The sequence below is a fragment of the Triturus cristatus genome, chromosome 4_1 (genome assembly GCF_964204655.1).
Source record: "Triturus cristatus chromosome 4_1, aTriCri1.1, whole genome shotgun sequence".
Taxonomy (NCBI): domain Eukaryota; kingdom Metazoa; phylum Chordata; class Amphibia; order Caudata; family Salamandridae; genus Triturus; species Triturus cristatus.
This window is the reverse complement of record NC_140585.1, coordinates 366,433,322-366,459,578: the sequence shown is the minus strand read 5'-3', so window position 1 is coordinate 366,459,578 and position 26,257 is coordinate 366,433,322. Positions and strand designations below refer to the sequence as shown.

The 26,257-nt window shown below is 43.6% G+C and overlaps 1 protein-coding gene across 4 annotated transcripts in view; it reads right to left on the bottom strand.

Moving 5' to 3' along the window:
* FGD4 (FYVE, RhoGEF and PH domain containing 4) overlaps nucleotides 1–26,257 on the bottom strand; it is a 597,812-nt gene that overhangs the window by 294,698 nt on the left and 276,857 nt on the right. The window contains exon 1 of one of the 4 annotated variants that reach the window (XM_085652399.1): nucleotides 14,494–14,594. The exons of the other annotated variants lie outside the window; for them this stretch is intronic. Coding sequence (XP_085508525.1) covers nucleotides 14,494–14,518 — 25 coding nt within the window. The 5' untranslated portion in view covers nucleotides 14,519–14,594. Of the gene's footprint in view, nucleotides 1–14,493; nucleotides 14,595–26,257 lie in introns of those variants that run through there. 4 annotated transcript variants of the gene reach the window in all.

Here is a 26,257-nt window from a genome sequence, read left to right as displayed (position 1 = left end):
GCAAAGAGAGGAGAAAACAGGGGTCAGACTAAGCAGAAAGCCATGAATGAGCCATGCATTCTAGAAGCACAAAGTGAAGGAGAAATCAGACTGGACAAGAGATGCAAATGAAGGATGTGTAGAACAAGCTCTTATTTTAAGAAGCTCAGAGTGGATCTAGACCACAGTGACAGCTTGAACAGTAGTGTCAGGTCGGGGAAAAATAAAAGAATTTGGTATAGAACTAGGCGCAATTAGCGGGTCTGAGAGGCAGTGGGAGAATTGGCCCATTTAAAGAGGAGAGCAACCAGAGTTCCTGAGATCGCAGAGAAATGGTGCGGTGATCTTGAAGAACCAAGGTGGGTGATGCACGATGAAGATTTGACAACACTCATGTTATCAATTTTTGCAGTGAAGTCTTTGACAAAGTCGATGGTGGGAAGAAAAGAGGGTCAGAATAATTAGGAGATTAAGGGAAGTGATAATCTGTTAAAAAAAAACAAGCAGGGGGACCGAGAGGAATGCTATATTACGAATCGTGGTGAAATAGAGTCAGAATGGAGACAGTAGAGTTTGGCCAGGTCTAAAAAGGAGCATTACGTTATGCTTTCAGACTATAAATACCGAATCACAAATGGCTATTAACTTGGGTCAGATGTAATATGGTCACTTTTATGTTTATTTGGAAAACTCAGTAAAAACATTTTAAAAAAAGATGCCTAAAGATTTGGAGATGTGCAAGATCCAGGCTAAAGGGAATCAGGTGGAAAGTAGACGAAGATCAGAGTTGGCGATGACACAAAGAGAGCAAGCGTTCAAGAGACTGCTACAGTCTGCAAGTGACTGCCGTAGAGGGTGGTTGGGAAGCAAAGTAAAAGTAGTGCTTGTGGATGGGAGACGTGATGCAAGAATGCCAATAAGCATTAGGAGAATATTTTTTTTACTGAATCTGATATGGCAAGAGTGATACGGGCAGAGCAACAAGAGCAGACCAGCCCTGCTTGGGTCTGTACAGAACCTAATAACCAATGCACTTAACTCCTAAACCAACACTTAAAGTGCCCGGATAATGAAGGGTAACTCAGACAATGAATCTTAAATGTAGGAGGTGGCATGTGCACAACTACAGCCACGGAGATCACACAGGGATGCACAGGTAGAAAAATCAGGTGAGGGGTGCCGAAGGCAGTCGCATGAAGCTGGCTGCATTCTGATTCTTGCAGACAAACCTGGTTACCCATTACAGTCGGCGTTGTGTAACTGCAGCTCAGCTTACATTACCGACCTACCTGTATCTATGCAAAAGTCAGTCTGTCCATTGGCTTGGACACTCCTGCGCCCGTTTGTAAAGGAATATATATATATGCATCTTAGAATTAAACGCATGCCACCTGTTTATAATAAGGACAATGGTCTAGATCCCATTGTATTAGCAAAGGACTGCTAGCGAGGAACACATTGACACAGAGGAAAGACTACTGTACCATTTCCGGTGGCCGCTCTCTGCCTGACGGCGCTGGAAGTGGGCCAAGTCTCTACTTAGACATGACCTTGACCTCAGAGGAGGACACTGGGAGCTCGGCCCTGATTGGCTGTGCAGCGTGGCCCACTTACTGCAATGTCTGTCTTCCTGCACGGGTACACCAATGCACTGGGGGAGCAGCAAAAGGGAGTGTGGAGTAAAACACAGTCTGGATCAGATGGTGATCAGATGGCGATCACAAAATACACATCACCCAGCAAGCAGTGCAGCTGATGAGTTACTCATCATGAAGGCAAGTTGCTTGGGGCGGGGCTTCGGCGTGGATCGGAAATCGACTTAAATTAGACAGAGCAAATGTGCTTAGAAATGAAGTTCATTCCCCGGGGAAGGGGAGGGTGCCACAGACTCTCCAAACTTTTTACATCTCACCCTCGAACAGCTGGGCAGGAAAACCAACGAAAATCCCCATAGAGACGGACCTTACACTTTCTGCGTCACCCCAAACTGCTGCTGGGTTGCACTATTGTCTGACTACTGGGGTTTAAGTAACTGACAGGATTGGAAACAACACCGGGTGCTGGGGGCTCTGGGTTTCTCTTTGTCTAAAACGTATTTACACACAACCATTCGGTAGGAGAACTAACAAGCAGCATTTAAGGGAAACAACTTATTAGGCTCATATTTTTGAAAACCCGAATGGCCTCAAACAATTCTAAAAATGCTGCCAAACCTGCGCGGCATGCACTACGGATCCTTGGAGGGGAAACCCCGGCGACGCCGCGCACACTGGTGCGTCACAGTGAGAGGTGGTGCATTATACAGCAAGCAGGCGGCCGTGCACTTACCACAGGCACTGCCCTATGGGGCCTCGATGGCATGACCCGGACATGTCGCTAGCCTTGTGAACTATGAAACCAAATCACTGACGAGGGTCAAATGCAGCAGAGAAAGATCGAGGAAAGCCCTGCGCGGTCTCTATGGTCTACCAGAAACCGTCTTCCGCACGCGCTGCCTCAACACAACCCTCAAGTGACCCTCAGCTGGAGGGTCCGTGAGTCACAAATTACCAAAGCACAACTTACCAAAGTGTTAAAAAAAATATCTAATTATTTGGTGTGACAATCTAAAAACAGTACCAATAACCCGTGCATTTGAATGGAAAGCTTATCGACTAACACAGTGTGCAGAATGTGCAAGGCCCAGTTTAAACACATGCAAGGTTACCATCGCATCATGTGATTTGGGCTTCCCCTTGTGCGCACTTTATTTAAACCGGCATTAAATAAGTTGGGGGAGCAACATTCCTGCTATGATGCCCAACTGGGATCTACTGGGCTAAGCCCCATGCAGTGTGTGCCCACAGCCCAGAAGTCAGTGACTGCCCTCGGTATTTACTGAACCTCATGACCTAGGGGGGTTTGCATTATGTTGCTTTATGAATCATGATATTGGCATGCGCATGGATTGTATGCTTACACCTTAGTAGTGGAGTGCACAATGAAATCCTGGAAGGCCACATTCATACTAGGATAACCATTTTAAATACATTTACATGCAAGGATGCTAGATTTAACTCTTTAAAATGGTTACTAGTTATTCGAAAAAGCCAGATTGGTACCCGGCCGTGCTGAAACTACACTGGACTCCTGTGCCTTTATCCACACTGGATAGACAGTGTACAGATAGCGCCATATTTAAAATGGTCATATTCTTTTTAGGCTTCACCTACCCTTGCGTGCGCTGTGTTTGGGAAATCTCTTGTACTTAAAATATCTTAAAAGGGGCTCTTATCAGTTCCCACGGTTCCAAAGTACTGTGTTAATGCACTTTCGTGCGGAACTTTTTTTTGGCATTACTTTCTCTGGCTGCATTAAACTGTATCACACATTTTGTTTACTTTCCCTGGCAGCACTGCTGTCCCCATTTCTAGGATTCTCTGATCTATATATTTTTTTTTAGGCTTTTAACTTCTTTCGGTTTATAACTTTCACGGCTTGCTTATTTGCCTTCAAACCGTGCTCCACATCACTTCTCTCTCATTTTCTTTCATTTTACGATACGTTTATTACTTATTTGAACTTTTAACTTTCACGGCATGAACCCATTTGCTGAAGTCCTTTGGCTCGTCAGCGGGCTCATTTTCAAGTGAAACCACGTTTGTCTGCCGGCTTGGGAACTAGGTAAACTGGTCCTTCCTTCAGCACCAGTATTACATCCTGTACATTTGGACAATTCACTTATTCTCCCCGTACCTTCTTTGTGTAATGAAAATAGGGCTCATGTATAAGCGCTCAAATGATTAGTTATTACCAGTACTTTTAAACGGCAGGAGCGCAGTACAAACAGCAATACAGTAAATACTTTCATTCTAAAATTCCCACACAGAAATACCATAAAAAATAAAATATGCTGATTTATGCAACAGAGTCCAACTGTTCTGCACATCAATACTTACATTTCACCAGCTACCCTTGTTATTTATCTTACATTTTTCTTACTCAGTCCAGCATTTAGTTAACTTTCCCGGACCGCACGCACTTAAAGCATGCTTTTTTACTTCTACATATTTACTTCTACATATTAGCTTTTCAGGTGAGCACACACTTATTTAGGCCTTTCACTCATTTACTCTGCAAACACGCATTTGTTCGCATGTTGGCCTCATAGTCTTTAAAATTCTTCTTTGCGTTCCTTTGGCACATGGAGTTGACAAATTTATGCTTAATTTATTTATTTTCTGTGTGCATAGATACCGGTTTGAAAGGTGAACCTACGGGCATCAGTTAACATATTAAACAAGAGGAAATGCAAAGGTTTATATACACGGAAGAGCGGGATCACACATATACTAAGAGCTACCACCTAGATTTCTCAAGGGTTGCATGGTTGCACGTCCAAAGCTGCCGACTTTAAAACTCGGAAACCAGGTTATAGTCTCAGCGCAGGGTCAACCTCCTGGCTTTTTGGTCAAATTACTTAATCTCACTGGGCCAGCAATTTAAAATGTGTGTTTGTGTGACGCAAGTGGGGCTCATGTAAAAGCGCTCCTGTACGTCCGGGTGGAGTTCACGCTGTATAAAAATGTAAATACAAGAAAACCAAAAACATGTGGCTTTACTGGTGCACCCTTTGGGAACTGTGCTTCTAATGTCTATGCTCTTATACGCTCTTGGGGCTCGGACTCCTTTCACATGCAATAGAGCTGTTTAGAGCACGCTGGGAAGCTGCATACATTAGTTAGGAAACCACACGCTTGATTTATCTGCCTTCCGTAAGCATACATTTGAAGCGTGCATTATAATATTATTTGTAAGGAGCAAAATCACACATACATTAAATGCTAGCACTTACATTTCCTAAAGGTTGTTCGGTTGCGCTTGTGCCTATGGGTAATGTTACACTCTAGCCTTTTTAGACAGCGCAATGGATTTGAAGGTATTTAAGCACTTTATTTGGGTACCAGTTATATTACATAATGATACATTAATTTTTGTGGTAGGCATGGGGAGATTAAGTAAATTGCCCAGAATCACAGGATGCTGAGCCGATGCCGAAACTCGAATCTGGTTCCCCAGTTCCAAAGTTGGCAGTTCTGGCTGTGACATCACATCTGAGCCATTACACTTTTACTCTGAGCCTTGCTTTCTTCAGCTGTCTGACGGAGGACGCTTTAAATAGATCATGCAGAGGTGTAGCAAGGATGCATGTGGCTGCTGGGGGAGGTGTCCATCTCTAAACTTGCGCTGACCTTCGGCATTTGTTAGCACTGTCTGGGCATAGGCCGCAGCTCATTAGTACTGGTTCAACACCCAAATATAGCAATAAGCGACAGAAGGGTGACCAGTCAGCCTTTGCAAAGGGCATTCCAGTGCACGTCACTGCGTTTTCAGTAACTTTTGAACTATATGAGCTAGAAACTTTATTTGTTAAACCTGCAGATTATGCATCTGATGATGGATTATGTGGCAAATACGGCAAATCTATAATTGTGTCAAAAATGCCTTTACTGCACATATTGTCTTTCACAATAAACAAATCATAACACTTTTTAATGAAGTTTCAGTAACTTATATTGCACAACTGCTCACCAAGATAAAATTTACAACCAAAGAAAGTATTATTAAATGCATTTAGTTTGCCTATGTGATTACCAGTTCTTGTTACAAACTTTTTTCATTAGCTCTAATTAAAATGGAAAAACAAAAAGGAAAGAAGAAGCTACAGGAATTTCAAGTGATAACTGTGTTTTAGTTGCAGGGGTCTGACATTGCTCTAACAGTCCCATCTTCGGAAACCCTATGCCTTCGTATATTATCTCTCAGTCTCCATACATTGGTCTATCCCTTCATTTATTACCTTTCAACCTCCATATTTTGGTCTATACCTGTCCCTGGGCACCCTTTTTCTTCGTATAGTACCTCCCACCTCCATACACTGCTCTATCCCTTCATATATTACCTCTTGGCTTTCATACATTGGTCTATTCCTGTTCCTCTGGCACCCCATTCCTTTGTATATTACCTCTCTGCCACCATACACTGGTCTATCCCTGTTCCTCTGGCACCCTATCCCTTCATATATTACCCTCTCCACCTCCATACATTGGTCTATGCCTGTTCCTCGGGCACCCTATCCCTTCATATATTACCCTCTCCACCTCCATACACTGGTCCATTCCTGTTTCTCGGGCACCCTATCCCTTGATACATTAACTCTCTGCCACCATACACTGGTCTATCCCTGTTCCTCTGGCACCCTATCCCTTGATACATTACCTCTCCGCCGCCATACATTGGTCTATTCCTGTGCCTCGGGCACCCTATCCCTTCATATATTACCCTCTCCACCTCCATACATTGGTCTATGCCTGTTCCTCGGGCACCCTATCCCTTCATATATTACCCTCTCCGCCTCCATACAGTAGTCTATTCCTGTTCCTCGGGCACCCTATCCCTTGATACATTACCTCTCTGCCTCCATACACTGGTCTATCCCTGTTCCTCTGACACCCTATCCCTTCATATATTACCCTCTCACCTCCATACATTGGTCTATGCCTGTTCCTCTGGCACCCCATCCCTTCATATATTACCCTCTCCACCTCCATACATTGGTCTATCCCTGTTCCTCTGGCACCCTATCCCTTCATATATTACCCTCTCACCTCCATACATTGGTCTATGCCTGTTCCTCTGGCACCCTATCCCTTCATATATTACCCTCTCCACCTCCATACACTGGTCCATTCCTGTTCCTCGGGCACCTTATCTCTTGTATATTACCTCTCCGCCTCCATACACTGGTCTATCCCTGTTCCTCTGGCACCCTATCCCTTCATATATTACCCTCTCCACCTCCATACATTGGTCTATGCCTGTTCCTCGGGCACCCTATCCCTTCATATATTACCCTCTCCACCTCCATACATTGGTCTATTCCTGTTCCTCGGGCACCCTATCCCTTGATACATTACCTCTCCACCTCCATACATTGGTCTATCCCTGTTCCTCTGGCACCCTATCCCTTCATATATTACCCTCTCACCTCCATACATTGGTCTATGCCTGTTCCTCTGGCACCCTATCCCTTCATATATTACCCTCTCCGCCTCCATACACTGGTCCATTCCTGTTCCTCGGGCACCTTATCTCTTGTATATTACCTCTCCGCCTCCATACACTGGTCCATTCCTGTTCCTCAGACACCCAATTCCCTTAAAATGTAACCTCTCTGCTTCCACACATTTATCTATGCCTATTCCTCGGGCACCCAATCACTTTGTATGTTACCTCTCTGCCTCCATACATTGGTCTGTTGTGGTTTTAATGCTGCTGCGGCACATTGAAGGGCGTGAAGGGGTCGCTGCTGGTGTTTGACTCTTGGAGTCAAACACGACTGGACTCTGATTCAGAATTGCCTGGCAGCAGACTATCCTCCTCTTTTCACCCTCGTTCCCCGTGTCTCCCAGTATCTCTCACTGCAGAGCCTTTGCTTTTTAACGGGAGATGAATTGTCTCTTTCATTAGCTCTGTCTAGTCATAAATATGGTTCAAAGAATCCCTTCAAATGGGAAAAACAACACATTTACATTTTCACCCTAAAGGCCCGTTTACATGCCTACCACTCCCTCACTGTAGTGTTTTGTGCTACAAATAACTAATTTGTTAAATTACATGAAACATTATTTGGCACATTTATAACAATTATAAATGGAAGCACAGCTTACAGGGTACTCATTGCATGAACACAAGGGCCAAAAGAACATGACAAGTTTATAGGGTTTGTACAAAGATATTTCTGGCCAAATCTCATTTAATGTATAATTCCTTTACTGATTTGCTCGGATAGACTATTTACCTCTCCACATACACTTTTATGGAAGTTCGTTTCGAATATGAGAAATAAACCAAAGAGCTTCTACAACAAAGCGACACTGTTTTCACTGTACTCGTTTCTTTACATCAGGACTCAACATGGACCTCCTTCCCAAATACACCATTGTCATGTTTCAAATCTAATTTTTGACGAAATGTTCTTCAATGAGATACTGCATCCCTGGTGACTTCACTGACGTGTGTTTCTCCGAATCCCCCCCAGGCTGGCAATCCCTGTAGCTGCTGTCGCCTGGAAGAAAGGAGCCCTGCAAACAGCATAGCTCCGCTAACCTTCAAAGAGCCTCTTAAGACATAGCTAGTCACAGACAACTCCTATGGAGTTTGGAAGTCTCCACTTATAAAGTACTCGATTGCTCCAATGGCATCTTAATGTTACATAAATGCACATAACAAAATGACATCCGCTTTTTATATCTCACTGCTGTAATCTCTTGTAATGCATTTGACTACAACGCAACTATTTGTGGGCCCTGATGTGCACTATATCATTTATAATCCTGTTCTTCAGTTTTTGCACATCTTTTACTGCCAGACTTGCTTCTTGTAAGCAAGGACTTTAAGTACGAAGTGCGTGTTTATGTCCCGCTTGCATGTTTTCAAAACACATAAATGAAAGGCATTGTCATTTACATAGCCAATTGCTCAAACTCTCGCAAATGTGAGACCTGTTGCATTGCAAATGCTTGTTTAACTTCCCTGCCTGTCATTCTGCACAACTATTGACCTAGCACACATGATTGACAGCAGTGATAATCATCCAGCTGAAAACCTATTTCCTGTATTTTTCCATATTTAAAAATAAATACAGACAGGAAAATAGATGGTTTTCTGTTTGTACTTATCTATACAAATCAGTAAAAACGGAAAACTGTGGGCCTTAATTATGAATTAAAAGTAATGGGTACAGTGCCCCTAAGCAATAATTGTGAAGCAAAGCAACATGCACATTGTTCTGGTGGTAGGAACATTCTCAGTGGTGACCCAATGACCCTTGCTACTCAAGACCAACCTTCAAAGAAAGCGACGATAGACGTCATAAGTGTGCTTACAGGGTAACCGGAATCACTCTCCTGCTTAAGAGAGAGGTCCGCGGAGGAACCACTTTCGTTGGGCGGCCCTCGGTTAGGTAGGAACCAATTTACCTGGTTCAGAGTTAAGAAACCAATTTTGCACTGGCTGACTGAAAATGGATTTTCATCATTTCATACAACCTGCCCAAACTAGTTAGCTTCTCACGTCACTCCAGTGGGAGGCGGCCTCCTCCGCAGGCACGCCAGATCCTGCGGCATGAGGGGTGTTTGTGTCCACAGTGTGAAACCACATCCGCCACCGAGAATACAAATGAAAAATATGACACACGAGTGGATACGATAAACCCTGCACCTTTACCATTAACCAGTGTCACGGAGTAGTTTATTGTGTCAATTAATAAAAATTGTTACAAAAAAAAATTCAAATAAAATCTCACTTACTTCGTTACAATGAATGCATACCTAGTGCACAGGCCTGCAATATTTCTTTTCACTGCAGAAAACACTCTATAAAAGGCCCCGGGGTAATCATAAAGCGCGCCAGAGCGGACGAGGGAGGGGGTAATACAGAAGAGGAGGATTAGGGGAAACTGCACTGCCCCAACGTGCAGAAGAGCCTATTTCACGTGCAGGGGACAAAAATGTTCAGGAGTTTCTTCTGAGGGGGTATTCAGAACAACATCTGACAGCTAGCAATTTTAATCAATATATTCGGACACCCGAGTCAAATAACCCCTTTAAAAAGTCCAAATGTTCCGGATTTGCCCCCTTGAAGAGGATCGACCTTATCGTTGGAGCAATATCACCCTGGAGTAAAAATATTTCCCAGGGTAGCTTTGAGATTCCAGTTCGGCCCTTGGGGCTCTAAGAGCCACTGACAGTGCATGACTTAGGTGTGCAGTCCTTGTATGTCATGTGGATATAGAGACTTACATACCAAAGCATGCCATTTCTGTCTCATTTGCAAGGTGTTTGGTTAAACATCAGAACAACACACACACACAACGTGCTTTTGTAAATCGCCCTTTCACCCACAAGGGTACCTTGGCGCTGCATAACGTAACATATGTTTCTTGCTAATCAACTCAATGATACTCATTTTATCGAGCTCGGAAGGATGAACGGCCGAGGGGTCCCGCAAGATCTGAGCTTGTGACCATAATGTCAAACGCAGACTCCTCCGATGGATGCAAGGGTACTGAGCATCATTTGTAGATCTACTGAGCCACTGGCAAGGTCATAAGAAGCTTTATTGTGCACATCATTTTGTCTTGGCAGCACTTTGCAAGAAGTACCTCACGTAAATTCACGGCACATTTACATGACAATAATTAACCATTTTTCTAGATAGGCCTGCCGCCATCACTGACGTGTGGAACCCATGAGGAGCCCGGGTACAACTCAGCCATGCCCTGGCACTACATTCAACACTGCACGCGGACAAAAGCCTTCAGGGCAATGAAACGCAGTGAAGCACCGCTCCTAGGAACAGAATCAGATGACGCAACACTCAATAGCAGGACGGAAGGGCCCATGGGGTCAGAAATGAGACAAACTTGAAATTGCCATAGGATAATGGCCCAAGGAGTGATCGCTTGATGACATCGACTGAGATCTGGTGACGAAACTCAGGCGCTCACCTCAGCCGTCCATCTTTCCGAGGTCGGCAACTCGAGTACATTTCGACGGGATAATTGTAACGCTTGTTATTTACCGTCAAAACGGTAAATGGCCAAGTGTGGTACAAAGCGCTACATAGCAGTATTATTAGTGTAATGACCGACCCGAACACGCATACAGGGTCAACAAGCATCGGCATAGCCAATAGGTCTTGCCTTTGGGACCTTATAAGTGTTTAGCTATGCAACAGTTGCATAAAAAAATACTTATAAGGTCCCAAAAGCGAGACCTATTGGCTATGCAAAGCGGCCGCGAAAGTGAAAGTGATCGCGATCACGATCAAACATCAAAGCGGCCGTGAAAGTGAAAGTAATCGCGGTAAAGCGCGGCACGCGCGCCCGCGCACATGCACTGTAGCTCTAGGCTGGCCTGGCAGCACTTTTTGGAGCCCTCTCAATAAGTCTCGCCAGACCAGCGCATGCGCTGGGTCAGGCGAGACCTAAAAATGAGGACTGCGCCTCTAGAAGAATGACAGTTATGAGACAGGGCCAATCACTTCAGATATTGAAAGTTTGTTTCTTTTTTAAAGTCCTCTGACTCACATGACCTCACCTTTAATGGTCTGGTTAATCTGCCCCTGGGGCTCTGGTAAAAACACTCAGCTTCTTTAATGGGAGTGGAAAACACCTCTCCATGTACCTTTGGATGACGGCTGTGTTTTTTGGCCCCTTTTTGGCTGTTTTATATCGTGCGAACTCGCCCCGAATGTATTGGAGCGCTTTACACGAGCACCGGTTACATTACCCCAAGGACACATTCATTTTTGGTAGGCACGGGAGAGACTGAGTGATTTGCCCAGAATCACAAGATGTTGAGCGGACGCCGAGACTCGAACCTGTCTTACACAGCTGCTGTTGAAGCGGAACAGGCTCATACTGGTGCAAGCACCTTCTTAGTTAAGAATCACACGTCTGTGATTGATAAAATGTGTTCCAGTGCTCACTGGATGCAAGAGACCCCGCTCTCATGCTGCCTCCAGCCCCTCTCACGGCTCCTGGATAAACCAGTTACCATCGAAGCCTCATCTCCCGAAGTTCGGAGCATTTGGAACCAGGTCAATCAAGCACGTGATACAGGCTTCATAACAAAAGGTGGAGAATGAATCATGGCGCAGTTTAACCGTGTGGCAGGACAAAGCTCATGCCAGCAGCCTCTGCTGCCCACACAGATCTGTAGCTCTTTACTGTGGTCGCGCGAGCAACCGGTTTGTGGCCGTCATGGGCGGTGGCTGGTTTGTGAGCTTTATTTACCAAGACGCACCGGGGAGACAGGTGAGTCGCCATGGGCATCCATTTCCTGACGCTGTCTCCGGTCCTGCTGGTGGTCGGCCTCCGAGGTTCTCAGTGGACTAACACCTGGGTATTATTTTGGTCTGAAAGCGTGTGGCTGCGGAGAAGCTCGTCAAGCAGCTAAACAACAGCATCTAGGCGCTTTGGTTGTTGTGCAGGCAGGCTCTGCTGTGTCAGGGTCTGTGAATATCTTGTAAAGCCAAGTATCAGCTGGAGAACACAACACTGCTGAAACCCCATCTTCAGGTGTGATATTGTAGTAATGAAGATAGTCACTTGTAAACAGGTAGCCTGTCAAGTAGGTTATGATATATAGGTTTTTTGAATATGATAAGTCTTAGTTACAGCTAATAAGTAGGTTATGAAATATAGGTTTATTGAAGATGATAAGTCTTGGTTACAGCTAATAAGTAGGTTATGATTAGGGCTCCTGGTTTTATGTTTTTTTTTTTTAGATTTCAGTCTGTATTTATCCATATTTATTTTTTGGCCATTTTTTCTATATTTATCCATATTAAATTTGTGTTCTGCATATAAATGTAGTTGTAAAACTGTACATTTCCATTTTTTATTTAAATGATAGACGCACACTAATACTTTGATGTCTGTCATGTTTTAGCTATTTAAGTTGCTAAATATCACATAACAGTACATCTACTGGCAAATATTCACATTATATCACAAATATATGTTGACACATGCAGTTATTTAAAGGAATTTCATCCGTTTTTTTAATGTTCCATGCTGTCCATCTGCTCAGCTGTTGGGCTATAATTCATGAAAGGCAGCACGAAGAGTCACTTAAAAGAAGCACATTTTCTGTATTTATCCACTTTTAAAAATAAATGCAGACAGAAAACACATTGTTTTCTGTCTGTATTTATCTGTAAAAATCTTTAAAACTGGAAAACAGAGAGCCTTAGTTATGGTATATAGGTTTATTGAAGATGATAAGTCTTGGTTACAGCTAATAAGTAGGTTATGATATATAGGTTTATTGAAGATGGTAAGTCTTAGTTACAGCTAATAAGTAGGTTATGATATAGAGGTTTATTGAAGTTGATAAGTCTTGGTTACAGCTAATAAGTAGGTTATGATAAATAGGTTTATTGAAGATGATAAGTCTTGGTTACAGCTAATAAGTAGGTTATGATATATAGGTTTATTGAAGCTGGTAAGTCTTAGTTACAGCTAATAAGTAGGTTATGATATATAGGTTTATTGAAGATGACAAGTCTTAGTTACAGCTAATAAGTAGGTTATGATATAGAGGTTTATTGAAGATGGTAAGTCTTAGTTACAGCTAATAAGTAGGTTATGATATAGAGGTTTATTGAAGATGATAAGTCTTGGTTACAGCTAATAAGTAGGTTATGATATATAGGTTTATTGAAGATGGTAAGTCTTAGTTACAGCTAATAAGTAGGTTATGATATAGAGGTTTATTGAAGATGATAAGTCTTGGTTACAGCTAATAAGTAGGTTATGATAAATAGGTTTATTGAAGCTGGTAAGTCTTAGTTACAGCTAATAAGTAGGTTATGATATATAGGTTTTTTGAAGATGACAAGTCTTAGTTACAGCTAATAAGTAGGTTATGATATAGAGGTTTATTGAAGATGGTAAGTCTTAGTTACAGCTAATAAGTAGGTTATGATATAGAGGTTTATTGAAGTTGATAAGTCTTGGTTACAGCTAATAAGTAGGTTATGATAAATAGGTTTATTGAAGCTGGTAAGTCTTAGTTACAGCTAATAAGTAAGGTGCTGAAAGCCCCACCAGGCGCAGCATCCTCGCTGCTCAGCGCACTCTCTCCAACTGACATCCAACCCAGCCAGGCACTCCTCAAGGAGAGGATGCAGAGCAACACCCACAGGTTACAGCAGATATCTTCTGATCGTGTGATCTTGTCTTCTGAGTCACGGTGTCACACACTGAAGAAGGTATGTCACCTTCCCAGCAGGCATCTTCATCTTTCATTATAATACAGAAATCATTTCTACATAAACTGCTTGAAAAAGACATTGAGGAACCAGACAATCTAAACAGAGAAGTCAAAATATGTCATGTAATGAATGATCCCACAATCAACATTACTATACATTTTAACATCAAGTCGGTGCTAGTTTTCAGAATAAAATGTATGCAGAGACACACGCCAGGGTTACGCCTCCACATAAGGGAGGTGTTCACCCTGGGCAATGCATGAACGTATGGGCATGCACATGAAATGGTATCACAGCGTTATGTGATTACCACCAAACAAGATGCACATGTAGTATTCAGATCCCACACCCCCCACATCTAAATTCAATATCATTTGGTAGTAGGGACTGTGGAGCTGCTTTGTGCTGCTTCATGGAGCACGTGCTTTCATTCCTCAAGGATAGAAAGTGAGTGAGCATCATCTGCAGCCGAGGGCTAGGTCTGGATGCACTTTCAGGGTTCACAATAGCACAAAAACTGAGGGTGGCCTCCCCTTGGGTCCGATACATCCTGCGTTCGTAGGCCATAAGACACCACCACACACATGCCTTCACCAGCTTTACATTTCCTAACCTCCTGCCTCTGTTAGACACACAGCAATCACCAAGCGTACAAGACCAACCAAAATTAAAGACCACCACAAGTCTCACCAGTATCCTGCAAAGTGCCAGCCATGCTACCGATGAACAACCAACGCCGGAGCCAGAGACCTGAATGCGGGCAACAGGCAGGAGCTGGAGAGAAAGTACTGGTTCCCCTCCCTTTGGCCTAGTGATGCTTCGAGCTCAGCTTCATAAACCAATAGTCACCCAGGCTGTCACTGGGACAATGTGAACTAAAGAATGCCGCTCACCTACTTTCAGACAACCTGTCCAATCTGTCCTGCAGTGCATGTCAGTTGTTAAGTTCACCATGTGGTTGACACAAAGATTCACACACAGTACATTCCAATCTCTCTAAGCAGAACAGCACACTTTTTTACACTATAATAGCACAAAGATGTAACTTCAGAGCTCCTACTAGACAGAAGTCAAAGACATCATTAACCTTCAAAAATATCTTTTGATTAAGAATGCCTTGATATCAGTGTAGAGAGAGATACCGAGAAGTGCAGTTTCCGTCTTCAGTCCCTAGGACCAGTCACTCTAGAAGTTACAGGAAGGTCAGCTCGAGTTTGGATTGGTGATAGAGGAAGCTTCGTAAACCTGAACCTGACAAATGCTTGCTTCACCAATGGATGTTGTGCCCGAGGTGAATATCCTAGCAGCCTCGTTCCTGTTACGTCTCAGTCTTCTTAAAACACGCACAATGGTTGAAAGGATTTCACCCTTATTTTAATCTGTACAATTGAATTTAACTATGTGCTAGCCGTCCTCACACCAGCCAAAATGGCAGGTGGATTCTGCTGCAGTGTGAGGAAAGGTCTTCGATGCATTCTACCTCCGCTATCCGTTCCCGGGGGAATTTATTCAACGTAATGTCAACGGAGTACGCAGTATCTGGGGTGTAGTCTTTCACTGCAGTTGTCATGTAGTTCCAGGAAGTACCTTGAGTAAATTTACAGTTCAGAAGTACTATGGAAACAAGGCAACATTCTTCACATAGTTGCTGGAGGCTACAATCCCCAACTCCAGCCTCTGTGACAACTTCTTAAAGCGAGGAGCAGGTTGTAACCCAGAGGCCCATTACAACCCAGAAGCTTTATCCCTAACTGGCATGCTTTTTGGTGAAGATTTGAGTACAGGTAGAGAGAACTGGGAACTGTGAGTCTGAGAATCCCCTTAAACAACCACTGGGGTGAGCCCAACTAAAAAGAGATGATGTGACGGGGAAGGCAAGTCGGGCAGGATAGAAGGTTACGTTGGTGTGAGGATGGTATTCTGAAAAGCCATGCCCTTCAAATCTCTATAAAACATTAAGAGTCTGTGTGTCTTGATATGCAGGCAACATATAGAATTATACATGGTTACATCTCAATGATGGGGTGATATGTAACATGGGTTTCCAAATGACATCAAAGAGAAAGAGAACAAAATGGGAGTTGTCCATTATCTCAATCCTATCCCTAAAAATGGGAAAGCCACTTTATTGAGAGCTATCTATATACAGTGACAAGTTGTGTTTGACCGCAAACCATCTTTGTCTTCTCAGTAGATCAAGTGTATCAGGGGCAGCAGAGGCATGCATATTTGAAACATCACAAGGTGACGGACTTAGTGGGTAGCTCTATCGCTATATCTATGCTGCCGTATAAGAGGTGATCGTGCACAATACTCTGTCAACTGTAACCTTTTGATGCCGCTGGTTACAGATTCCCAAAGTACTTAGAGCAATAGGAAGTGCACCGAACACAAAAACAAGTAGTCTGTTGTGGTTTCTTTTTAGCTCTTCCTTTATTTCATAATGGTTCATAAAAACAGCCAACCCTTTTCGTTCCCCAAAGATAGAACCTTTTGGAACTTCATCAGGGTCCTTTTCTGGATGATAAATAGGATTAAAAAAGTTAATAGCACTGACTCACACACAATACTCCATACAGAGAAGATAGTCTCAAAAGAATGAAAAATCAGCCACCGTGATACGTGGATGTGTCTTCCACCAAAATCGTCGTTGGCTGTTTTTATGAACCATTGTTTACCTCCCATTGCTTTAAGAGGCATGCATAGTTGTCAACATTTAAAAACATTTTTTCCAGGGACACTTTGCAGGACAGCTATCTATTACTTACTTGAAAGCTTACCACACCCACTGCCCCAAAGCTCCGCCCAACCCACACAATTAGCATAATTTAACTCCACCTACTTAACATACCATCATGGATTGTCACTTGCGTTATAAAATAAGCAATGTGCTATTAAAGTCCATATATACATATAGTCAGGACCAATAACACCTTACCAACTGGACAAAACTATCAAGCTCAAACAGCACAGGGACAGATATTTCTTTCTCACTCTCTCAGGACCAGCAGATGGCGCCCAGCGCAACAAACCTTTTGGGTGCCCCATGAAATCATTCTCCACGGCTTCCCTCACAACCACTGGCCAACAGTGCCTCTCCTCTCTCCACAGTTCCTCTGACACAAATATTTAATTTGTTTCATAGCGCTGCTCATTCCAGTACATGTACGTGCAGTTTATATCATTCTCGGAACAGTGCTACCTCCTGTATTTGAGCTCTACTTCTTGCACATGTTGCAGTTTTGGGAATGTTCGTTAAAAGTATTTCCAAAGTTTTTGCAGTCTCTTCTCTAAGCTACCTGAAAGGGATACAAGGTTGAGGCACACACCTACTACTATTAAAATACCCGCTCAACATACAGCAGTGATGTCCTGTGTCCCAGCATCCTGTAGATATCTCCTTAGGGACTAAAGAGGGATACAGATAATTTATCACCTCCCCACAGACCTGATTACCTGGCACTACAGCACCTCCCGCAGCGGTCAGCAAAGCGGTGCTTGGGCTGCTGCCGCTGTTGGTAAGGGGCATGGCTAGATAATTGACAATCATGATCGCAGCCAGTGATTGACTATCATTTGATTGCGCCTTCTCTCTGAGTAAGGCCGCATTGCCATCTACGTGCTGAGAATCGTGTTCCGTCACATTTCTGAGGTACAAAATATGCGGCGTCACTGAAATAGATCATGGGTATCATGTTTCCTTGCAACACACAATTTAGTACTCAATTAAGCCTGTCGGCCCCCCGGAGCGTTGCCGCGGCCTGCCTGCTACTGCTTTTTAGGTCTCGCCTAGGCAGCACTTGTGCTGTCTCGTTGAGACATGCAGTATATACTTTACTAAGTGGCTGACCGCCTTTTTTTAAATGGTTGTTTTCATTTGTTCTCCAGTATGCCTTTCAAAATTGTTTACTTGGTATTGGTTATTAGTGTTTTAAGTCCCTACTTTTTGGATCATGGCCACGCCTATGGCTATCAGCCCCTTTACTTGTATTAGGGGTGTTGTTTTGGTATGCTGTTTTTGTTGGACTTTTTTATTTCATGTGCCTTGTTTAAGCCAAACATATGATGCTGATAGAGTGCAGAAGGTTTCAGGTTCTGGTGATCGTGTGCCTTCCAGGCACAGACACAAATATTTTTTCATCTGGCGTGATGTTTATAAAGGGCAAAAGGTTACAGCCCCTGCTGATCGTGTACCTTCCAGGCAGAAACACACAGTTTTTCATTAGCAGCTGCTTGGTGTGTATATTTCTCATGCTCATATATTTAACAAAAGTATTCATTTAAACAAAAATAAGAATAAATATTGTTCGTGTTCCTCTTTAGAATTCCGTATATTTAAAAAAAAAATTCAATTTCTCTTTTAATCTGCTTTGAAGTGCCATCTAATTATTTCACAATCACATTAGCGGGGCTCTTCCCCCCCACACACACAATAGGCCAGTCTCACCGCCTACTTGGTGGGGGCTCCGCTGTAACTTGATTAAATTAAGTAATCGTGCTGAATGAAGGGGATTGCAACTTTATGGTTGCTTGAGCAGCACCTGAACTGGCTGGCCTGCCCACACACGGTGACGGGGGCAGTACCAGGGGCCGGGGTTGTGAGAAGGGACGAGTCGAGTCTCAGTGCGTCAACTGCTCACACATACCTGCCAGAGGCTGAAAGCGCGCAAGCGAGGGTGCTCCACGCACCGGAGTGAGTATGGATGGGGGTCTGGACCACTCAATGTATACATGATTTCGACATTTGGTGCGAGTTCGCCGGATGTTAATGAAGCTCAGCGCTCGCCGTTCGGCCTCTTGGCGCTATTTGCAGACGGCACTTTAATATCTTATGTAATACTTTATACTGGTGTACAGTTGGTGATCTCACATTGACCCTAGTCCGGCGTGACTAATTTGCTATCTATGCATTTATTATTGCCCTTTGATATTATGCTGAAATAGTGCCTGGAAGCGCAGAGCGCTTTGGAGACCACTTTAAAAAGAAATGTAATAACAGGTATATCTTAAACATTAGGTATTGTACACAGCACATTAGTGTAGTTTAATTCAGACAGAACATCTTACAGTAGTTTTTTTATGTACTGTTAACCTTTTGCAATTGGAGACCTAGGAAGATGGGACGATTTATCAAGTGCCAACAACCAAGGTGTGCAGGTTCTAAAGCCAACAACCCAGCTGCATTCTGGTAGTTGTAGTCGTTTTTCTATTATGAATCACAGAACGCAGAGAATGAATCTGGGCTGGTGAGCTGTGTGCACGCGATATGGAGAAAGACTGCATCTAAGGAGCCCACTTTTTGCGAGACCACGAATCAAGTGCACAGGGCGCTCACGTTGTTCCGCGTGTGTATGAGATGTTCCCCATGACAGGTCTTTCATTGCTTTTACACTTCAGTTCTTGTGGGCGTGGATTCATGATGAGAAAAAGTCACCCCGAGGCCTTCAGTGCAAGGCGACCTGATAGTAAAGATGCGAGGCTCACTGGCCATCTCGCACCCGACAATGGAGCAATATGAGCTCACCAGATATAATTCATTTGCTGAGGTTCACAGAATGTATTTAAGTGTTGATGGCTGAGGGAGAACCTTGGTCACCTGGTTACATATGAACTAATCACACCACCAGATCATATTTGCTATGTATGTCCAGAGAGCATAATTATGTTCACAAACTACTTAATTCCAGTGGGTTCCATATTTTGGAGCGTAAACTCGCCTTTCTTGGGTCGTATGCTATCGTGTCACAGCGCCGTTCAGTCCTGCCTGGCCGTCTGGATATAGATTTACTAGTACTCTGGGTAAAGCCGACCACCCTCCCAATGCAGTATCTTAGTGGGAAATTGCTGAGAATGAAGAATGGTTGCGGTGTGAAAACTGCACTCCTTTATTTGTTTTATATAGCGCAAACTTAACCCGAAAGCCTCTGAGCGCTTTACATGATGAGCACCAGTTAAGAGCACATTCATTTTTGGTACTCTGGGGGACAGTAAGGGATTTACCCAGAATCCCAGGATGTTGAGCCAATGGCAAGACTCGAACCTGGTTCCCCAGCTTCAAAGTCGGCAACTCTGACCGTTAGGCCACAACCTCTCCACGCTTGTCTGACTTGTAAGACAGGTTCAGGAAAGCTTGAAATGTTCTCTGGCTCACTCAGGAAGTTGAACGAGGCAGACTTCAGTTCAGTATTTTACTGGTCAGTCCCTTCTATTTTTTATTTACCAAACCACACACATCGAAACACAGGCTGGAGCCCATTATTAGAATGTTTCAACAATATTTCTGTATGATGTGATATTATCAGTTCAAAAATAAAATTCTTCTCCGTTCGTCTTGTCACATTTGATTTGATACTAAGGTTTCTACGGTGCTAATACTGGAGCACTGGCCTGGTTTGGTTGCACGGTGCCTGCCTCATCAGTAGTAGCATGCTAGGCTGAGTTTTGGCTCCCGGCTTGGTGTGGCCTGTTGAGATTCGGTGATACGTGCAGTGCCTGCACGCTTCTGTGACGTTGCTACTGTGTTGCGCTTTTTGCTCCCACAAGGTCACCTCACGTCACAACTGGGTGAAGTGGAGGAAAGATAAGAAAATGGAAACCAGGACGGTTGGAACTAAATATTGTGATTTCACAGTTAGGAATTGTAGGGCTAATGTGATGATGTCACATAATTCTGCACTCTTTCATTTTTATAACACAATCTCACTCTTACTAGCAGCAGTTAAGACCACATAGCCATATTTATGTATGTAGTGTGTGTAGTAAATTTCTTTGCAGACAACAAATGCAGGTACCTTTGCTTTCTGTCTCGGATGTAGCAAGAAAGTGGGCAGCGAATGCAAGAGTTTCTGTTGGAACCTTTTTGGGATTCTAACGCAAGACCAGAATCAAACCTCAGGTTGCAATCCTTGGGCACCACCTTAAATCAGCCCAGAAAAGAGCGGTGGAGCCGGGGAACACAACCCGCAAGTCAATAACAGCCAACGCTTTTGATTCTCATTATGAAGCTGTCAATGGTGACTCCGTGTACAGCTGAACTGAATCAGCTGATTGGTAAAGCTAGCTCTTGCCCATTTTGAAAATACAGTTTGGTGTTTTCTGAATTGGTGGTGAATCAGAGGAGGCCAGTAGTCACTTGGAGGCACACATGAAAGGTGGAGTTGGCAGAGATCTGCTTTGAGGTACTCAACATGTAATAGAGAAGTGAAAGTTGTTGGTGGTCTTAGCTTCAGCCTCTAGATTTGGTGCATCAATGTCAAACATAACTGCTCTAAGATGGCAACTTCCTTAAAATCTGCCATTCGAGTAGGGCATGGCCATTTAAGTCAACAATAGACATGACATCGTTTTTAGATGAAGTTTTGTGTTGTACCATTTTTCTACTCTGCTCGTCACAATAAGATGTGCTGTCAAGCTGTCTGCTCGCTGGTTCTCTACCAAGGGCATTGACTCAAAGTGTAAGATTAAGGACATTTGGGTCGATTGAGAGGATGTGATGGTGCAGCAAGCAGGGAAATGGGTACCCTAATGGTCTTTAACACCTGCCTTCAATATCTATATCTAGACATCAGTGGGCATAATAAAGGTACAGTTCTCAGTCCTTCCTACCTCCAGCATCCCTTGAGGGGACATACAATCTGCAGATGTAAATTCATGACAGGATCCAGGGGCATTTACTGGCTTCATACATGAGGAGATTTATAACAAGTATGTACAGTTGAAGTTATGCTAGTGATTGTTTGAAACTGGGAATATAAGGGGAATTTCTATTGGCCACTTGAACAGAATTGCAAGATTGCAGGTAAATATGGATTAGAAGAACATACAGAGTTTAGAGCACAACCGCTACATAAAATTGGTTGGCTTTCGTGTCATATTCATTTGCCTGCTTCTTATTCATGTCCCAGCCTGTCAGTCTTGTGTTTGTCTCGCCTATGGAACATTGCCTCTTCACCAGCACTTTTGATTGGCTTGCTTCTGTGCCTCCAGTGCGTTCTTTTCAAGCACTACTTTTTTCTTTTCGGGTAAGCACTCCATGAACATGCATGTTTTAGCCAGCTGTCTCCATAATGTACTTCTCTCCCACCGCACTCAGTGTTGCTCTCTTGTCTGTGTGCGTCTCCCTACCCTCTCCATGTTGCGCTTGCCCTCCTGTACTCCCCCATTGCTCTTTCACCCTTGTGCTTCTACCCGTCCACTCGATGTTGCTTTCTTGCCAATTGCTTCTCCTTCCTCCCTCCACCCTCTGTGCTGCTTTCCCTACCCACTTCCTCCTTTCTCAACCACTGCTTCTCATCCTCACCCCCGTAGTCCCCCATTGCCTACTTGTGCATGTGCTTATCTCTTAATCACTCCATGTTGCTCTCTCATCAGTTTTTTTCCTCCCCACCACACGAGCACTCTGTGTTGCTTCTGTCCCCCTGCAGTGCCATGTTTTGCGTCAACGCCATGTTTCTCCCTCCCCGTGTTGCTTCCACACACCCACATTTAAAAAAACATTGAGAATGTTTTTGTTTTTTGTTACTGATCCAACTTGGATCAGTAATTAAACTGAAAACAAGCACCCACATATTTTTAGGTCGAGTTTGGGCAGGGCATGCGCTGCTCTCAGAGGCATGCTGTATTAGCGTATGGACTTGAAGCTCCACCCACTCTCTGCCCATATTTTTAATTGGCTTGTGTCATTGTCCTTTGTAAATGCTGGCTTCTGATTCGTTGATAGGCTTGTTAGTCCCTCCTTAGTACCACCATGTCTTCATTTGTAGCCTCCCCTGAGGACTGGCCCAATTAGTTCTGTTGTTACACGGTATGTCTTATTTAGTCCGTAGTTACCAACAACAGGGTCAGCCCTAAGACCTGAACCTGGGGCAAAATAAAGATATTTAGTCTGGAAGCACTATTTTCTTTAATTAGTTTCTCCTACTGCAGGCACAAAATGCTTTCCTGCAACGTTAAGCGCGCCATGCGTGCTTTCACTTTCCAAGCAGCCCGGTACAATGGCGGTTGCTTCTTTGAAATGAAATAGGTCTCGCATTTACAAGAGTTTGAGCTATTGGCATTGTAAATGACAATGCCTTTTATTTAAGCGCTAGTTATCAAAACAGATAAAGAAAATGCATAGGCATTTATAATGCCAATAGCTTAAACTCTCGCAAATGCGAGACCTAATGCATTGCAAATGCATGTTATCATAGTCACTCTACGCAGAGCCTGGCGCTTACAGAGGTACTTACTATTACCTTCAGGAAGCATCGGTCTGTTGTGGTTCCTGGAGAAACATGAGCTAAAATGTCTTGTATATGTTTCCATGAATGCAAGTGCAATTGCCGGGACTGTCCCAGATTGGAATTCCCCAGGACAGTCTCCAACTTGCCAGGACTGTCCTGGCAAAAAAAGGGACAGTTGGCAGATATTAGTCATGGCACAGCCAGGCAGAACCTGGCCTTACATTCCTTAGACCCATTCTCCGCTGGACTTGAAATATAATACATTCCCAGTAACTTATGATACATCCCCACCGCCCTATGCTAATCTTTACAACTCTTCCCAGTCCAAATATTCAAACATATAACAGGCATGCTGCCGCCTCGCCTACTACCCTCTGAGTCTTCTCCCCCGCTCCCCATCTGAACCCAGGCTCTCGGCTCTCAGTGTCAGAGGGGAAAGCCGGAGCTGTGTGGAGCTGTGTGGTGTCTATAAGAGAGACACCATTGGGGCTACAATTTTATGTCATCAATGGGTCTGGCAAAGAATGGTTGACAGCAAAGGCAGCTGTGCTTATTTTGTGCTGGTGGTTGTAGGTGGAAAACACGAGCACTAATGTTTGGGTGCCAGGAATTATTGATCATGAGACTTTGAGCAAAAGAGGAAATTACAGAGAAGGGAACAAGAAGGGAGAAGAGAAACAAAGGATTACAGCGACAAACTGAGAAAGAAGTGAGTAAAACTAAGCCATAAGTATGAGATAAAGAGACAGGCAGTGTAGGGTGGTGGAAGAAAGAGACACAAGGTGAGTTAAAGATTGTACAGACGTTGTATTTGGAAACACTGGTATTCAGAAGCACCAAGGGTTGGCCCTTGGAGGTCACTGCACTCATTTATTTCAAAATGGAGCACTGTGAGGTGGTGGCTGGCGGTGCAAAAAGGCCATCTGGATTCCATGCATCCACCACTTTATCAACATCCTCCAGAGAGGCAAGAGAAGGTGGCAAAAATGGAGAACCATCAGCTGTCTATTTACTGTCACACTTGTGTCTAGAGACTTGTGGAAAGTGGTCGAACGGCGTTTGCAAGAGCACTAGCTTTCAGGGGTAGCTCCTCCGCTAAGGTGGAGGAGCGTCACCCCACTGCTTTTCAGTACTGCAAAAAAAAAAAAAAAAGGAAAAATTAAATGATAGTAACGCGATGTTATTATAATTACATTTTTCCAAGCTGAGACAGTTTTGCGAGGCTCGGCAGAGCAGGGGTGAAGGGGGCATGGCACTCTCTAAGTGTGACTGTTTGGGCGGCTGTCTTGGGCCTGCCAAACCGTCATGCACACTTTACATGTTCTCCACTGGCTGTATTGTACAGCCTGGGAGGAGAACATGCCCAGGCTCCCAGCCCCTGTCTGAGTGCCGAACCACGGTGCTCAGACCAATCACAACGCTGCATTGCAACATTGCGATTGGCTTAGGGGAGCCTGGGTGCTTCCTGTTCACAGGGAGGAGAGGAGGCGGCCTTGCGGACGGTAACCGTTTTTTTTAACCCCCCCCCTACACTATTACTGACGCCAGGGAGCAGCTGCCACTGCTAGCTTTTAGCATGGGTTTTTACTGCTTTGTTCCGAATGAAAAACACATTTTCTGTGAAACACTTGAGTTCAGTTCTTGTGGTTTTAAATATAAAATATTAGTCAGCCCTTCAGCCAAATTTAGCTTTAAGAAAAGCTGCAAAAACTCATTGCCTGTCTGTGTCTGAAAGATACCAAAAATAACCACGTTAATAGAGAATGCCAGTAACGAATAATGCTTTTTTGCAACGATAAGCACCATTCATCTGAAAGCCGGCTTTGAATGCTAACAGCGCAAGTTGCACCCCTCCCAGTAGACTTGGTTTGGCCCCCAGACTTGTAGAGATGGTCTGAGAATCTGCAGAGTAGGGTGAATGGACAGGAGTCTAATGAAGCAACATGTCAGCACGGAGAGTACAGACCTGCGAGAGACCCTACCAGAATTATAGGTGAGCCCCACTTGGTTTACAGAACTTAAGGAACACAACACTCTTGTATTTACAAATCTTCACTATGCGCTAGTGTATGACGACGTCAAGCAATCACTGCGATGAACACGAGAGCATTGGCACAGGCAAATTAATAACAAGCATTTACAATGCAATGGTCTCGGCATTGGTAAAGTTAGAGCTATTGGCATTGCTCATGACATTATTTTTGTTTCTGTTTTTGTTTTTAAAACATTTAAAGAAACGGCATTGTCATGAGCACTGCCAATAGCTCTAACTTTAACAATGCCAAGACCGTTGCATTGTAAATGCTTGTTCTTTCTGTTACGTTGTTGGAATGGGTGGTTTTCCAACAGTGATGCAGTGGTACTTCCATGCTATGCCTATACTCTATGGCTGCCCTATTCTTATACGTATAGTATGCAACTGCTTTCATCAGAAGTGGCGGCTTTGGTTAACCTAGTGTACTGAAATATTGCAGCTTTGCTGCGTTCAAAGCACCATGGCATTCGTTATGGTCTTTGTAATTTTTATCTCAATAAAAAAAAAATGGTCTTGCAAAATTAGACGTGGAGATATTTAGTGCTTCCATCTTTACAATAAAGGAAGGCATTTGACTATGAACCGCTAAATGTATTCTGAGCTCCAAATATTCAAAAGGTAAATTAATCAGAGAGCTACATATATGCATTATTTTCAAACGTTACTAGCTTTTTCTACATATATTATGCAACGGTTGGGATAAAGACGACGAGGAAAAGATGCACTAAAAAAATACAATCCGAACTTAATTTGGATTCGAGTAGTTACTTTCACAGGATACTTAGCATTACAAAAAATCTCAGAGTATAAAGAATAGTGATATACTGAAGTCCTAAGTCAATGAAGGAATTGTCAAGTTAGCTGGGTTTTGGCAATCCTCTCCTACTCTGCTAAAGGCAGATTTGAAGTCACTGGCCAACGAGAGAACATGTGACCCCATCTCACAGGTTCTAAATGAGCTACACTGGCTTCCACTCCAAAGCAGAATTAAATAGAAGATCTACAGACAGGCAAACGGGGTGATTCACCAGGGAAATCCACCTTATCTGGCTAAAATGTCTTCAGCAGACAAAAGGGTTGTGGAATAAAGAAGCTGCAGCTGAATGGAAACCCAAAATTCAAACCTCTCTGGCACTGAATAAATATAACACAGGAGCTGCAACCAAATCTTTGGAATGGTCTTCTCCTATAAAGA